The following is a 16,911-nucleotide window of genomic DNA, read 5'->3' as shown; positions in this document are numbered from 1 at the left end:
AAAGCTTTTTTCGTAGTTTATATATTTTTCAAAAAGGCAAAATTATTAACTACAACTTTGCCGAGGACGTCACATCGATCAAACAAAACGTTTGGCTCTAAAAATATTTGTAATCGTCAATACCTTCTCAGCATAGCATTTTAAATAGCCTCTCGAAAATAAATCGTGATTAAAAATAAGCACAAAATGGCATCTTTTGCCCATAGCAACGTCGATGCAAAGTTTCAGCCAAATCAAAAATGACAAATAAAAAAAATAATAGCTGGGACATTTTTCATGGATCTGCTCAAATGCAGAAAAAAAAAACAAAATTATTAAAATTTTCATCATACAAATGACATATTTTTTAAAAAACTAGTAGTAGTCAAAAATGGCTAAATATTCCAACCAGGTGGACCAAGTGGATGACCAGAATCGACTGCAGATGCCTCTTTGTAATCCAAAGTGGCAACTTCCGATCTGAAAAACAGCCATAGATGACCAAATACCACCTCATAGGAGTATTTCTGGATTGTTATTATTATTTTTTAGTATTGCTCATTATCCGACTACACATCTAAATGGTGCTTGGTGTTTGGACTGGAAAAAGCCTCATTGAGTGACCTTTAGCCCTCGCTCAAAGCAGCATAAAAATATTTTCTAGTTCAATACAATCACAAAATAAAACTATAAGATTTTATCATTACAGAACACTTTTGAAGTAAACAAATACAGTTAAAAGGCTAAACTATTATCACGTCGGTTATATTCTAACGCCATCTGACGAATTGGCTCATGCAGTCCGTAGTTGGTGCGATGTGAACAAACCCGCAGCTGCTGATTGTTCCGTTGTGGTCGATGTGGAGAGTGTAATTGAAGAAGCGACATTACAGCAGAGCAATCATAAACACCCAATAATATCCTATGGGCGATGTTTGTTGAGATATCCTTGCGACGTTTTTAGAGCTGCGCTAAACCATCAGTAGACACAGTTCTTCATAGGGCGGTCGAGCATCAGGGTTTCCTCATGGTGGTATACGGCAAATTTTGCGAATGAAACATTTCTGTATTTGCTCCAAACGGTAAGTCCAGAACTCATAATGTGGATTTCAAACTACATAGCTAGTTTCAAGGATAGAACGAACTAAAAAACAGTAAAAAGTACGAGGATCAATGAATTCTATTCGATAAACTCTATCAGCAAATAGCTTTCAACATCATCAGAGTAACGTATTCTGGATCCACGAGGCAGCAACCGACGGACATCATAAATCGACAGTGATATGAGTAGCGGGCCTCAAATGCTACCTTGTGGTGCTCCAGAGCGAATATGAAACCAACAAGATTGAGATGAGCCCAACTTAATAGGAGATAGGAGCCTAACCACGAAAGCAAGCACCATGACATACCTAGTTTGTTAAGCTTAGCGAGCAATATATCACCCGGTTAAATGCCGCTCTGAGATCACTGTAGATGGCATCCATATGATTGGTGCGTAAGCACAACGAAGTAAACTCCATTAAGTTGGTTGTTACTGATCGGCCTAGATAAAATCCAAGTTGTGAAGTGGATATGTAACTTTTTACACGGAACGTAAGATGTTTATAGACAACATTCTCTAATATTCTGGAACATGCGCATAATAAAGTGATTACGGTAATGCTCCACATAGTGCTTATCACCTTTCTTAAATATGAAAACATGATGACTTCACATGAAGACATGATGACTTCTAACTTTCAAGAAGTTTATGGCTTCATAAAGCAAAAGAATTCTATCATCGACGACTATGTCCACAACACTAATAGAAACTTGACTGGACGATCGAACTTTGTCTTCTTATTTGTTTGGGGACGAGTATGAGGGTTTCCGCTGCGACCGAAGCTCACTCAACAGCGTGAAAAAGATCGGTGGAGGTTCGTCGCCGCTTGAAAGCTAACATTATTCGCGATTCCTCATGGAATGCGCTCGAACAGATTTGGGTGTCTGTCCAGCTGGCGGATAGCAAGTTATTCATTTGCGTTGTTATTTTTCCACCGGATCGTGCTCGTGAAAAGCAACTGATCGATGCTCATCTGCAGTCTGTTTTTTTGATAACCGCTAAGACCAAACCGTGCGACGGAATCATAATAGTTGGAGATTTTAACCTGCCCAGTCTGTTCTGGCGCCCTTCTCGCGACGGCTTTCGCTACCCTGGCCCGGCTCGGTCTACTTTTCGTACTTTTTTGCCGTCACGGCGTTCCCGACCATCTTGTTAAAACCGTACCTCACCACCCGGCTCTTGTCCTGTCTCTTGACAAACGATTTAGAATCGATCACCCGGCTACATCAAACATGATTCGATTCAATTTTCGCCAAGCTAACTACCGATATCGATTCGGCCGTCAGCGATTTTTCTCTTGGCTGTTACGAACTAATGGAACGTTTCGTTCCCAAAGTACGAAATCGGAGATATGTTTCCTGACAATCATCTGCGCTACTAGGGTTTTCAATCCCGGGAACGATTTCCTGGGAAATAGCTTTTCCCGGGATTCCCGGATCCCGGGAACAGAAATATTGATTCCCGGGATTCACGAGTTCCGTGAAAAATTTTGTAAAATTCACTATAGTTTCTTATGCAATATTGCAATAAAATTAAATACGTCAAACTAGTTCGACCTAAAATAAATAATTTAATAAAACTAGATTTGCGACGCAGTTTATTTAAAAATATCACAATGGCAATTTTTTTAATTAAAAAAAAAATAGAGAATATGTTTGCTACCGCTCAAGTAAACAGTAAATATTTACTGTAGTGTAAAACATATTTTCCCCCAAAAATCCGTACCGAATATAGCAAATATTTTCCGCGTCCAATGCCTGCATAACACTCAGATTTCTCTTCAACAAACTGAAAGAATTGGACACCAGTTTTCAATTAAGTGTAGCAAAAGCTGTAATCGGTGATTTGAAAGTATTCTAGAAATCGAACATCAGCGGTGATTCAGCAGACGTGAGCAAAGTTTTACAGAAGAAAATAACATTTTTAATTCTTCTCTTCTGCAAATATATGCTACAAGATCTATCACGGATTTTTGATGTTAACTTGAATAGGTTTTGTATTTTATTTGTTTTTTGTTTTTCATGCGAATTGAGAATGAAATTTTAAACATTTTTTTTTTATCTTTGACTGATAAACTTCATTTAAAATCACATTTTGCTAAAAAATTTGTCCGTTCCCGGTTCCCGGGAATTCCCGAGAAATGCGATTTTTCATTCTCGTTTCCCGGGAAATCGATTCCCGGGAATATTGCAAACCCTATGCGCTACGTCGTCTAAAAACTATGAAAAACGCCGTATTGAGAAAATTTTCAGCAAGTGGTACGCTTTGTTTACGCGAGCACTATCGTCAGATAAATTACGAATATAAAAGATTACGGCGACGTTGCTGCTCTAACTATAGACGGTACGTGACGTGGAGAGTAAACTGAAGACGGATCCTAAAAAGTTCTGGAATTTCGTTAACCTGCAGCGGAGGTAATCAGGGTTGCCTTACACTTGTACCTAGGTGGTGAGAAAGCTGATAGTTCCACTGGAATATGCCGGCTGTTTGCCAAAAAATTCTCGAGCGTGTTCAACAATGAAGTTCTTTCTGATAACCAAGTTCTTAAAGCCGCCAACAACGTTTCCTCAACGATATTCTATGGCCTCGGATAACATCGATGATGACATAATTCTTACCACCGCTACTAAACTGGAACACTCTTGCTCTCCTGGTCCGGACGGTATTCCAGCCACATTGCTAAAAAAAGTGTATCTCAGGTTTAATTTTACCATTGAGTTTTTTGTTTCGCCTATCACTCTCCACAGGAAGATTTCCACTTGCCTGGAAACATGCATATTCGTTTCCGGATCATAAAAAGGGTGATCGCACGAAAATTGATAACTACCGTGGAATATCTGACCTGTCTGCTATATCGAAACTATTCAAGCTAATCGTACTGCAACTTATTTACTCGCAATGCCAGAACATAATTGCCGACGAACAACACGGGTTTCTTCCGAAACGCTCCTGTACAACGAATTTAATTTGCCTGACAAGTTTCGTAATCGACAGCTTTATTGAACGATCTCAAACGGATACTATCTATACGGACCTCTCTGCCACTTCCGACAAAATAAACCATCGCATTGCTGTCGCTTAACTCGACCGTTATGGCTTTAGCGGCAACCTGCTGTGCTGGCTAGAGTCATATTTAGTGGGACGTACTCTGAGGGTAAAAATTGACGACGAAATTTCCGAATCATTTTCCGCTGGCAGCCATCTTATTAAATAAAATCAGACGCCGCTTTCTTCAGCAACAACTTAATATATTTGCCCACTGGTACGAGCTGAACCGCATGGTACTAAACCCGTCTAAGTGCTTCATATTAACTTTCACCAGGAAACACCGACCAATACATGTTCGCTAGTTGGGCCGTCACCCAACTAAACAGCACTCTAATGTCAGAATTCAACGTCATTCAAATGTATTTGAGGGGTCCGAAAAGTGAAACAAATAATACTAAACATGTTTAGTAATTACGCTAAATCTATTCAGCATTATTAATTTTGGTTCTCAGTGCTATCATGCAGATCATCTCTGACATAATTAATGGCGTAATTTAAAAAGTACATGTTATACATCTACAACATTTTGTGTGTATTTTAGAGGTTTATTGTTCGGTTGTTTGTTCTTTTATTTCTTTTATTGCCTTCACCGAAAATAACCAGCTTCTTGATCTTCCATTTTTAGGCAAAAAGCAGAGTGATATGCTTGCGCTTTATCGCTCTGCTACTCGTTGGATTTTGAGTATAAAAAAGTATACCAAATATTTTAAATATTTACCACAGCAGCAAGACAGAAGAGCAAAGTTTATTTTCTTTGACATAGTTCTAGCTCAATGAAATTAGAACATATTTTCAAAACAGGAGCAAAACGAACAATCGGTGCTCCCCTGTGAAAAATTTGCCCAGCTGTCAATTCAACCAACTAACGAACACGATTCGCTGGTTGGGTGGCAGTCGTGTTCCAACCAACGAATTCCGGCGGTATACTCTAAATATTTTCCTTACTCAGAGGGTCGAATTTATCGACCCGGCGTACTTCTGAGCGAAAAACTTACCCACAAACAGCACCTGTCTTACATCGTAGCGAAAGCCTCCAGACAACTGGGCCTCATTTTCCGAATGACACGTGAATTTAATAATATCCATTGCTTAGTTACACTCTACTGATCGCTTGTGCGGTCTTCTCTGGAGTACTGTTCTACAGTTTGGATCCCTTACTACATCAATGCCATCTATCGCATCGAAGGCATTCAACGGCGGTTTATACGATACGTTCTTCCAATGCTTCCCTGGCAGCAGCCCATGCGTGACACCAGATACGAGGACCAGTGCCAGCTCCTCCAGATCGGAACTTTTCAATATACGCCGTGAAACAGCTCGCGCTATGCTATTTTCTGATATCCTGACATCACGGATCTACTTACGGTAACTTAGATTCCTTTTTTGAATATTTCTTAAATATTTTAATAATTTACTGAATAGAAAAGTTAGGGTATTTTTAATGTAAGTATTAAGCAAGATTCATTCGCTAGCTAAATTCTGTCGTTATCAAATAATGTTTTTTTTTGTTGGGGCAACTTCGATTACTTCTTTGTTTTGATTAAATTAAAAATTACCTTTATTGTTTTGACCAAATTAAACGGCCCAAAATATCTTAAGTAGGTTATTGAACATATAAAGGAGTTTAAAGCCGTTGACATGAGCAGTTCATGTTAGCAAAAACAAGAAAAAACAAATTTTGAAGACTTCACGTACGGAGTATGTTGTATTGTATCTGTTCGAACCGATTGTTTACAAGCAATAAAAATTTTCAATACATAATTCAGCACGACATATTTTAACACAATCAGTGGAGGGTATTGCAAATCCATCCGGGCGCTCTTTCCCACAAAGAACTTAATGTACAAACTATCAAAATATTATTGAAAAAAATGTTCAAAAAATTTTCTCCGAGTTTGTCTGTAACAGTAGTTATGTAAACATAACAAATAGTTTTTGAAAGTATTTGACTTTCACTTTAAAATAATATGTCGCATTAAATAAATTCTGCACTTTTTTTCCTCATCTATAATTTATTTGACACGGCACAAATACAATTTAATGTTTAACGACGCCAATTATATCTGGTAGCTTACTTTCTAAAGTATCTTAATAACTAAAAGCAAATTTTTTATCCTTGCTGCCGACTACGAGCTGGAACTAAATCTAACTTAAAGCTAGAATGTTTTGCATTAAAAGCACTGGTTTGTTGTTTGATGGTTTTTCATTGCCATAGGTAAGCAGCATATGTAATATGTTCCGCTACTGGGTCAAGATATTACGGACTGTCTCCCTCGGATCCTGAGAGTATCGTGCGGGTCTGGTTGCTGTTTCCGGATCCGGGGTCTTAAAGTGTTCTTGTCGTTTGGTTGGATGTAGGCGGAAGGGAATAGGACTAAACTGGGGCGTGGATGGATTTCAGGAAAACTTATATAAGGGACATGTAGGGTAGGTCACGGCTCGCCAAGACATCACGAACAGGAACAGCCGGCTGCCTAGCTTCGGCCTGCAGGGAAGCTATTAATTTAGACCTGGCATCACGGTGTACAGGGCATGACCAAACAACGTGCTCTATGTCGTGATGACCTTCACCACAGGCACAGACACCACTCTCCCCGAGCCCAACACGACGGAGATGCGCGTCAAATCTATAGTGATTGGACATAAGCCGGGACATCACGCAAATGAAATCCCGATTCTGCACTTTTATATAAATGCAAAATAAAAGAGTTTGCAGTCTAAGCTGCTGGTGATTTTAGTCACGTTGATTCTTTTTATCTTTTTTGACCGAATGTTTTCGGACCCCGGAAGCATTATCCGGTTACCCTAGTTACCCTATTATGATCAGACTGGGTGATTAAGTCACCTTTGCTAGCGTCAGGAAACGACACAAGAGTGACGGAATTACACTGACGAAAGATAAGCAAGGTGAAAAAACTTTAAGAATATAACATAAATAAATAGCAAAATAACATAGGATTTGAATCTCAAAAAAGTAGCTATATCAAAACACCTGTTGTGAAAATCATGGTTGCAAAAAAAACATTGTTTGATTGATTCCTACGATTAAAAAAAAACAGAGGCGATTGTGTAATATAACTTGTGTGTATTTATCACATGTACCAGATCGTGGCGGATATGATTTACGACCGGCAACAGTAATGAAATCCTCAATTAGGAACAAACTAGATTATAACAGGTGCAAATCTCTATGAGATTATTGAACCCAATTAGTCTATTCAACAGCTGGTCGGAACACCCATGGTTATGTAGAGTAATATACGTATCAAACAATACACTTTATCACAGTTTTCTTCTTGCGTAAAATTACTTGATGTGTTTTATTACGCAAATGAAGTCGCAAAACATAACTCATCATTTGTACAATAAGATTTTTAAAGTAAAAATGAGCATTTTTTCATATATAAAAATCAAATTACTTTAGTTTACTAAAGCTTTCATGCCCACAAAGTTTCATTAAATGCTAATATCTGGTCAGGTTGGCACAAAATCCGCCAAGGGTGAAATAGGGGAAAGAATTTGACGTACGATTACGTGTATACTGGGGTGCAGTCTGTTGAAACTGTTTTTTTTAAAGCCATCCAAATATGCCTTATAATCTTTTATCATTCATTTAATAATTATGTTTCAAGCACAATAGGTTTAAAAGATCGCTCTTTCCGTGAGAATTGCGATTTTTGAATATTCGGAGGTTTACAAGTAGTAAAAACTACGTTCTACGTTTGTTTGCAAAAATTAGAAAAAGCAGCGGTGTTTCTAATAAGCAAATGTGTTTTATTTTTAATTCAGAATATACACCAAAGTATTAACCCGATTATTAAAAATATTCTGATAATAAAGACGCTTATTTCTATAAAAACATGATTATAACTAAAACTAATATTATACATTTTTGCTTGATCTCGAAAAAAATCTCGAAATACCTATAAAACTGAATGCTTCAAACATAGAATACAAAATCCAACATTCGGGTAACTCAAATGCTTACTAATATCAGTTGGCACCCATGATAATGCAATCAATTGCAGTCCATATAAGTAGAGTGCTGATATATATAGCCACGAAGCTAGACGTGAGAGTGTAAATGCCGAAATAAGCCAACAATAAAGAAGGTTCAACTTTCCAGTTCGCGAAATTTGAATTAAATTCACTCATACTGTATACGTGATCACGATCGTTTCGTCACTGTGACCCCGCTCTCGTATAGTAGCTTAATCCCACTCAAGTGGCAAACATTGAATAAGAATACGCAGCTTCTGCAGTGCAAAATGGTGAACAAAAATCTTACTGAAATTTTCCTGATTGAGTACCGGTGGATTGTTGTGCTTTTCTTTCTACTACCAGCTTCGTTTTTGTATAATTTATTCTACAGTGTACGGAGTAAAATAATTTTTTGGCTGCACTCAGCACCAAGAAATCATGATCAGAAAGTGGTCAACATCCAAAGACAAGTAAGTGCATAAATATTCCAGCATTGCGTACGAAACAAGGTTTGCACATGCAGTGAGTGAACCATACGTAGATCTCTCTTAGATTAAATGATGCTAAGATTTGTGAGATCTTATTTGGAGAAGTCTATTGTTTCATGGCATACACTTAAAAAGTATGAAATGCTCATTTTTTGCTCGCACCGATTGAACCTTAAAAGATTGATTTTTTATTGCTACGTTTGTTATTGTCTGCATACCATTTTTTGGTTTAACTACTCGCATAATCACTAGCCATAAAACGTGCCTAACAACTAGTTCGGGATAAAGTATCGACTGTATGGGTTATCGTTACACCATATGGATTATCAAAATACAATTATAGGCAACAATTATCCTAGTTTCAATTTTCGTTCGGTTTATGGTAAGTTAACTTGTTCTACACCCGCATAATCAATAACCATAAACGGATGATAATCCTTATGGTTCAACGATACCCTATACAGTCGGGACTATATCCCGAACTAGTTTTTTTTCCTGTATGCGCTTCCTCACTGCGACCAGAATCGTAGATCTATTGTGATCGTAGCCCGGCTGTCTGCTGTATCCCGCACTTCTGTTTATAGCAATACCTCTATTGAGAAGTGGCATGCTTATTATTATTGTTCATCAGTGCTTGTGTGTAATGTGCTACTCTTCCTTACACGCTTACTGTTCTACTATACCGATACTCGTTCCTCTTGCCAAATATCACCAATTATAATTCCCTGGAGAAGTTTCGTCGTGCGTCCTTCTGGCCAGTTTTATTGATAAGAGGGACTTATTTATTTGTTAACAGGAAGTCACGTAAAGGAATTTGTAAATTTCAGCGTAAAGGAAGGGTAACTGGTGGGGAGCCTGAGAATAAACCCATGCTTAAGTCTTTTTTGACATCGGATGGCCTGACTACTAAGATTCTAACCCACGACTATCCGCTTGACAAAGCGGACTCTGTAACCTTGCGGCTACGCAGCTCCCGAACTAGTTGTTAAGCACGTTTTACGGTTATCGATTATGCGGGCAGTTATCAACTTATTGTTAGAATATCACTTTAATTGTTTTTTATTGGGAACCTTCGAGGTAAACTCCCACCAACTCCCTCTAAGAAAGATACAGAGATTTGAAATATGGCAAAAAAATTAAAAAATAGTTGATAACTCATAGTTTTTCAAACAATACGAATATAGTATCTTCCAGACAATTGTGTATATTAAGGCTACTAACAACTTTGTAGAACATAGTGGAGGCCTAGAAAATAGCAAAAAATATGTTTCATTGAAAAATGTGTTTTGACAGGTCTTGTTTTGATAAAAACTCTTTAAGTCAATTTGAGTACCAAACGGTCCCAAGCCGTGGTGTGGCCTTTACTGTACGTAAGAGTCGTCTCCATTCCACTCGGTCCATGGTTGCAGTTCGCCAGCTCTGCAGTCTGCGTAGGGTCCGCCGGTCGTCTTCCACCTTGCCCGCTGTGCACCTCCCTGACGGATTGGTTTCAAAAACTATTTTTACCGGGCTGTCGTCCGACATCCTTACAACATGCCCAACCCACCGCAACCTGCGTATCTTAGCGGTATGGACGATAGATGGCTCCCCAGCAGCTTCTGCAGTTCGTGGTTCATTCGCCTTCTCCACACTCCGTTTTCTATCTGCAGTCCACCGAAGATGGTACGCAACACCTTCCGCTCGAAGACCGCAAGGGCGCGTTGGTCCTCCACAAGCATAGTCCATGTCTCATGCCCGTAGAGGACTACCGGTCTGATAAGCGTCTTCTAGATGGTTAACTTGGTGCGGCGACGAATTCTACTCGATCGGAGCGTCCTCCGGAGACCAATGTATGCATGACTTTCTGCCATAATGCGCCGTTGAATTTCTCTGCTGGTATCGTTGTCGGCAGTTACCAGTGAGCAGTTCTGATAAAAGTCTTTTTCCCCAGCAAAATTCTTCGAAAATTACAGCCAATCATTTTCAATTTTCACTTCCAATGATCGCAGCACTCTTTCAGATACACTTTCGTCCTAGTAACGTGCTGTTTTTCTCAAATGAAATAGATCGCACGCATCTTTCACGGTTACGGAATAAAATTTGACGACAAATCCAACCAAATGATCTTCACTTCAAAGCGAAAAAGAAAAACAAACAGTCCATTCAACAAAAATAAACCTCACCGAAACACTTTTTCACTGACACTGACCGATGTCTTGACAATCTTCGGTAACTGATAAACTAATTTTGTTGTCTTGCTTCCATCGCATGAAATATAATGAGGTGTTTTGACAGTTCACTTCCATGCAAAAAGCGAGAAAGGAGAACTCTGAAAGGATTGTAAAAAAATAACGTTTATGGATGCTTTTTTTCACTTCCACTCAAGAGTGTCAACAAATATCAACCCTGCCAGTGAGCCCAGATACACGAACTCATCAACCACCTCGATTTCATCACCACCAAATTGAACTCGAGGTGGGAGGTTAGCACTGTCTTCTCGTGAACCCCTTCCTTTCATGTATTTCGTCTTCGATGCATTGATGACCAGTCCAATCCGTTTGGCTTCAGCCTGTAGTCCGATATACGTATCCGCCATCTTCACAAAGGTCCGAGCCGCAATGTCGATATCGTCGGCGAAATCAAACAGTTGAACCGACTTTTGGAATATCTTGACACTCGTGTTAATCCCCGCTCTTCTAATGACACCTTCCAGGGCAATGTTAAACAGTAGGCACAAGAGACCATCACCTTGCCTTAGACCTCTTCGGGTTTCGAAGGGGCTCGAGAGTGCCCCCGAAACTCGGACTACACACATCACTCGATCAATCGTCGCTTTGACCTACCGCGTCAGTTTGTCCGGAAATCCGTAGTCGTGCATAATTTGCCATAGCTGGTCCCGATCGATTGTGTCGTACGCCGATTTAAAATTGATGAAAAAATGATGTGTGAGCACGTTATATTCGCGGTATTTCTGCATAACCTACCGAACCGAGAATATCTGATCCGTGGTGGCACGTGAACCCATGAATCCCGCCTGGTAGTACCCCACGAACTGCTTCGTAAATGGTGATAGTCGACGGCAAAGTATTTGGGAGAGTACCTTGTAGGCAGCGTTCAACAGAGTGATTGCCCAGTAATTGCAGCACTCCGGGAGCTGTTCAGCTTCTCGTAGAACTTCCGAGTGTCGTTAGCTTGGTACAGCTCTTCCATCGCTACGCGATCTCGGTCCTCTTGCTGGCGCCTCTTCTTTCGAAGGACTGAGTTTTGGCTGTTCCGTGCCTGTCGTTATCGTTTCACGTTCGCTCTCGTACGGTACAGCACTCTCGCCCAAGTTGCGTTCGCCGTCAAACCAGTCATATTATGATTGGGGCCCTTGTACCTAGTAGCGCTACAGCAGTGCTATCTATACTCCTCCAGCCATCTTCAAGGGTAGCTGCGCCAAGCTGCTCTTCCGTGGGTAGCGCTGCCTTCAGCTGCTGCGCGTATTCCTGTGCAGCCTCGGCGTCCCGCAGTTCCTCAATATTTGGGCGCGGTGTTCGACTTCGGTGGGTGTTATACACCGTCGATAGTTTTGAGCGCATGCACACAGCTACTAGGTAGTGGTCCGAATCTATGTTCGCATTGCGGTAGGTGCGAACGTTGATGATGTCGGAGAATAACCTGCCGTCGATTAGAACGTGGTCGATGTGGTTCTCTGTCTGTTGGTCGGGTGATCTCCAAGTGGATTTGTGGATACCTTTGCGGGGGAAGAAGGTACTTCGGACTACCATACCACGGGAGGCCGCAAAGTTTACGCACCAATGGCCGTTATCATTAGACACGGCATGCAGGCTATCTGGTCCGATTACCGGTCTGTACATTGCCTCCCGTCCTACCTTAGCATTCATGTCCTCAATGAGAATTTTCACGTGCCGTCGCGGGCAGCTATCGTAGACCTGCTTCAGTTGCGCGAAAAAGGCTTCTTTCTCGTCGTCGGGTCTTTTCTCATGTGGGCAGGGCACGTTGATGATGTTGTAGTTGAAGAACCGGCCCTTTATCCTCAACTTGCACATCCTTGCGTTGATCGGCTGCCACCCTATCACGCGTTAGCGCATCTTGCCCAATACTATGAAGCCGGTTTCCAGCTCGCTGGTGGTGCCACAAGTCTGGTACAGGTACCTTCTGTCCTGTCCAACAAAGTTCCTGCGCTACGACTTCGAAGTTGCGTGGATGTAGCTCGTCGTAGATTATCCTGTCGAAAGCAGAGCGATTTGCAGTTCCATGTCCCAAGTTTCCAATCGTAGTCCTTATTTCGTTGCCTAGTTCCATGCCGATTGTAACATGAAGATCAGACGCTGTCTTTGGCCGCACCATCTCAGTGTACAGACGCTCGAGTTGGCGAAGCGTTTCCTCTACCGTCGGAATATGGTTTATGCGCAATCAATTTGAGTAAGAGATATGAATTTCGTGTCTTCGGCGTATTGGTTTTACCCATAAACTTACCGAAGACATCAACTCTGTATCTCGATGAAACGAAATAAAATAGATTTTGCATCTCCCTTTTAGGGATACACTGGGGTTTTTTTTTACGCGGGTTATTTTTATGCGGTTTTTTTATACGCGACTTTTTTTACGCGATTTTTTACAATAGCGCGGATTATTTTTACGCGGTTTTTTTATATAACGCGGATTATTTTTATACGATTTGGAAGATTATTTTTACGCGGTATTAAATAAGTTTAGTATAAGTAAATCCAATAAAGTAAAAATCAATCGTATGGTTCAGGGTCGTTGCGATTAGCTTCCGAATAAGGAACGAAAGCTTAAACATGTGGCAAAATTATTATGAAAAAAAGTTATTGTTATGTTCTTCAATGAATTTTCATTTTAGAAGCACTATAAACTCATTTTGTGTGTTTCGTTACCATTTTTATATCATGTTATAAGTTTACATTTATTACGTGCCATTATTTTTAATCGGATCTTATTATTGAATGGAGTTTTTTTACACGATTTTTCGAAATTAGGGGGGTTTTTTATACGCGGATTTTTTCAACGCGGTGCAACCAACCGCGTAAAAAAAGGCCCCAGTGTATTAATCACAAATCTCATAGCACCAGCAAAATGAAGTGAATATTGATTCCGCTTTGGAAGCATCAAAATGTGCAATTGTTGATGCCAGGAATTATTCTCTTCCAAAGGCTCAAATGAAATTTGATTCACCAATAATTGACGAAAATCTTCAACTTCTAATTCGTTTGAAAAATGTCCGCAGACGTCAATATCAACGTTCTCGTGACCCTGTTTTTAAAACTATTTATAAAGATTTACAGAAAGAGATTAAACATAGATTTACTCTTCTGAGAAATCAAAATTTTGAGACTAAAGTTGAAAAATTGAAACCATATTCAAAACCTTTTTGGAAGCTGTCGAAGATTCTTAAGAAACCTTCAAAGCCTATTCCAGTTTTAAAAGATGGTGAACGTTTTCTTGTATCCAATGAACAAAAGGCTCAAAGACTTGCTCAGCAGTTCGAGAGTGTTCATAACTCAAACTTGAATTTTGTGAGTCCAATTGAAAATGAAGTCACACGTCAATTTGATTTAATTTCTTCCCAGAATTTTTCACCTGCAGAAATAATTGAAACTAACTTGAATGAGATTAAATCAATTATTAAAAATTTCAAAAATATGAAAGCACCTGGTGACGATGGAATCTTTAATATACTAATCAAACATCTCCCTGAGAGCACAATGGAATTTTTAGTGAAAATTTTCAATTGCTGCTTCAAAATTGCATATTTTCCCAAATTATGGAAAAATGCAAAAATTACTCCAATTTTGAAACCGGATAAGAACCCAGCTGAAGTTTCAAGTTATCGACCAATCAGTTTGCTTTCTTCAATAAGTAAACTGTTTGAGAGAATTATTCTTAACAGAATGATGTCACACATCAACGAAAATTCAATTTTTGCAAATGAACAGTTTGGAATTCGCCATGGGCATTCCACAACTCATCAATTGCTCAGAGTTACTAATATGATACGAGCTAACAAATTGAAGGTTATTCCACTGGAGCTGAAAAAGCTGAACTCTGCAGGTTGTCTATCAGAATTCAAAATCTGATAGATTTCCTGTCAGAGCAGGTGTACCTCAAGGTTCAGTCTTGGGTCCAGTCCTGTACAACATATTCACTTCAGATCTTCCTGATTTGCCTCCAGGATGCACAAAATCATTGTTCTGCGATGACACAAGCATTTCCGTAAAAGGAAAAAGTCTTCGTGTCATATGCAGTCGATTGCAGAAAAGTTTAGATATTTTTTCTTCCTACTTGCAAAAGTGGAAAATCTCTCCCAATGCTTCTAAAACTCAAATGATAATTTTTCCGCATAAGCCTAGGGCTTCTTTCCTCAAGCCAAACAATAATCACGTTGTCTAGATGAATGGGGTTATTTTAAGTTGGTCCGACAAGGTTAAGTACTTGGGACTAATTTATGATAAAAAAGTAGGAGGTTGTATCCAAGACACAACCGCATAAATGACGTAGAACTACGTACACTATTAACAAATGCATTGAGTGTTTCATTACCCTAGTAACGCAACTGTTTTTATCAAAGTTTTATAGCGCTTTTTTGGCTGTATTGAGCGCTATAAAACTTTGATAAAACCAATTTTCTTACTTGGGTAATGAGTTATAATGTCTACTAATGAAGGGTTGTGAATTTCGTGAACCGGTTTCAGCAGTTAGCAGATCGTGTCGAGTTAAAAACCATACACAGCACACACACACAAATCATACCATATCATAGACACACACACACATCATATCATATCATTATACCATACACACATCATACCATATCATACACACATACACACATACACACATGATACCATATCATACACACGAAGCCAGCAAGCGACCAACCAGAGGACGTTATTTTTATTTCAACAAGGCTTGACAATTTTCAAGAGTGCAATAGTTCGTAGATTCAAACAACATTTTTCTGCATTTGGGCAGATGCGTGTATAATTTTCCAATCGATTGCTGCAAGAATGAAGAAAATCGGTTGAAAACCAACCGACCTATAAGCATTTGAAAAGGGACAAATTTCGTCCCAGTTTTTCAGTTTGCATCCCTGTGTGGTATGCTAAAGTAAAACGTAGTTCTACGCCAAAAAGGCATTTTGATGTTCAAAATCGGTTGCTGATCGCAACCTTTGTGCGACAGTGGGGGAGTTAAGATACACGGACAACATGCACTGTGGAAGCTATTTCACCTTCTGTAAATTAGACGGCCGCGACAGATGTAACTGCTAGAATCCGCACAGAATGCTTGCTTACGTTGTCAAAAATTATTAACTTTCAATGACTTGTTTATTTGCCTTGAAAAAAGGCATTTTGCTGTTCAAAATTGGATTTGGTGATGACGATCTTTATGCTGCCCCAACAGTGGGGGAATAATGGCAGTCTGGCGAGGCACGCTGAGAAGAACCGCGCTGCTACTGGGACATGGTGACCAACCGCAGCGCAAGTGATTTATTTATTTGAAGGCAGCCACAGGCGCAACGCGCTGTTACTTCTGAGTGCTGTATCTGCTTCTACTGCTGTCAACGTTGTGGACGGTCCATCCAGCTCACCTTCCGACTAATGAATGTAGCTAGTTTTCCCAGAAACACTCTTTTATAGCCGAAGGGTGCTACGTAATAGGCCACGCCCTTCTGTTCAGTTGTCTAATTCTTTAATATTCTTTAGACGAATTTTTCCACAATTCGTATTCGATATTTCGTCGGTTTCGTGCAACACTGGCACAACTCAAAAAACATAGTTTCGAGAAAAACGCGTTTGAAAATTTGCGTCGAAAATTCATTTTTCGATTTTCAAGGAAACTTTGAAGTTTAAAATTATCAATCCTTATGTAACACTTTTAGATCTATTATGCACACATTTTGAGAACGTTGTCCAAGTTAAAACCTTATTTTTACTAACTTTATGAAGAAATTTCGATTTGTGCAGCAAAGGCACTTCTACTCATAACTCTGATTTTTTTGGGAATTTTGAAACGGGGTTTCGTGGGATGAAACTTTACTATATTTAGCATCGTTTGCCATCAAAAACTCAAAAATGCAAAATTTTGAGTTGTGCCAGTGTTGCACGAAGCCGACGATTTGTTTCCAGCGAATAAACACCGATGGTGCTCTCACACACGCAACGGTTTTAACCCGTATTTTATTGCGGTTTGTAACATCAAGCGATTTCGTTTGCTCGTTGTTGCGTGTTGCATCATGTTGCAACTGAGCAGTTGAGAGACGACGCAATTCTGTTCATGCTGATTGATAGAATCGACTTTATATCA

At 39.6% G+C, this 16,911-nt stretch overlaps 1 protein-coding gene across 1 annotated transcript in view; it reads left to right on the top strand.

The window, feature by feature from the left end:
• The first annotated feature begins 8,172 nt into the window (after window positions 1–8,172).
• Window positions 8,173–16,911, top strand: part of LOC129725691 (delta(24)-sterol reductase-like) — a 39,320-nt gene continuing 30,581 nt past the window's right edge. Inside the window, exon 1 of the mRNA XM_055681779.1 lies at window positions 8,173–8,580. Coding sequence (XP_055537754.1) covers window positions 8,398–8,580 — 183 coding nt within the window. The 5' untranslated portion in view covers window positions 8,173–8,397. The remainder of the gene's footprint in view (window positions 8,581–16,911) is intronic.

The sequence above is a fragment of the Wyeomyia smithii genome, chromosome 1, assembly GCF_029784165.1.
Source record: "Wyeomyia smithii strain HCP4-BCI-WySm-NY-G18 chromosome 1, ASM2978416v1, whole genome shotgun sequence".
NCBI lineage: Eukaryota > Metazoa > Arthropoda > Insecta > Diptera > Culicidae > Wyeomyia > Wyeomyia smithii.
This window is presented reverse-complemented; position numbering and strand designations above follow the sequence as displayed.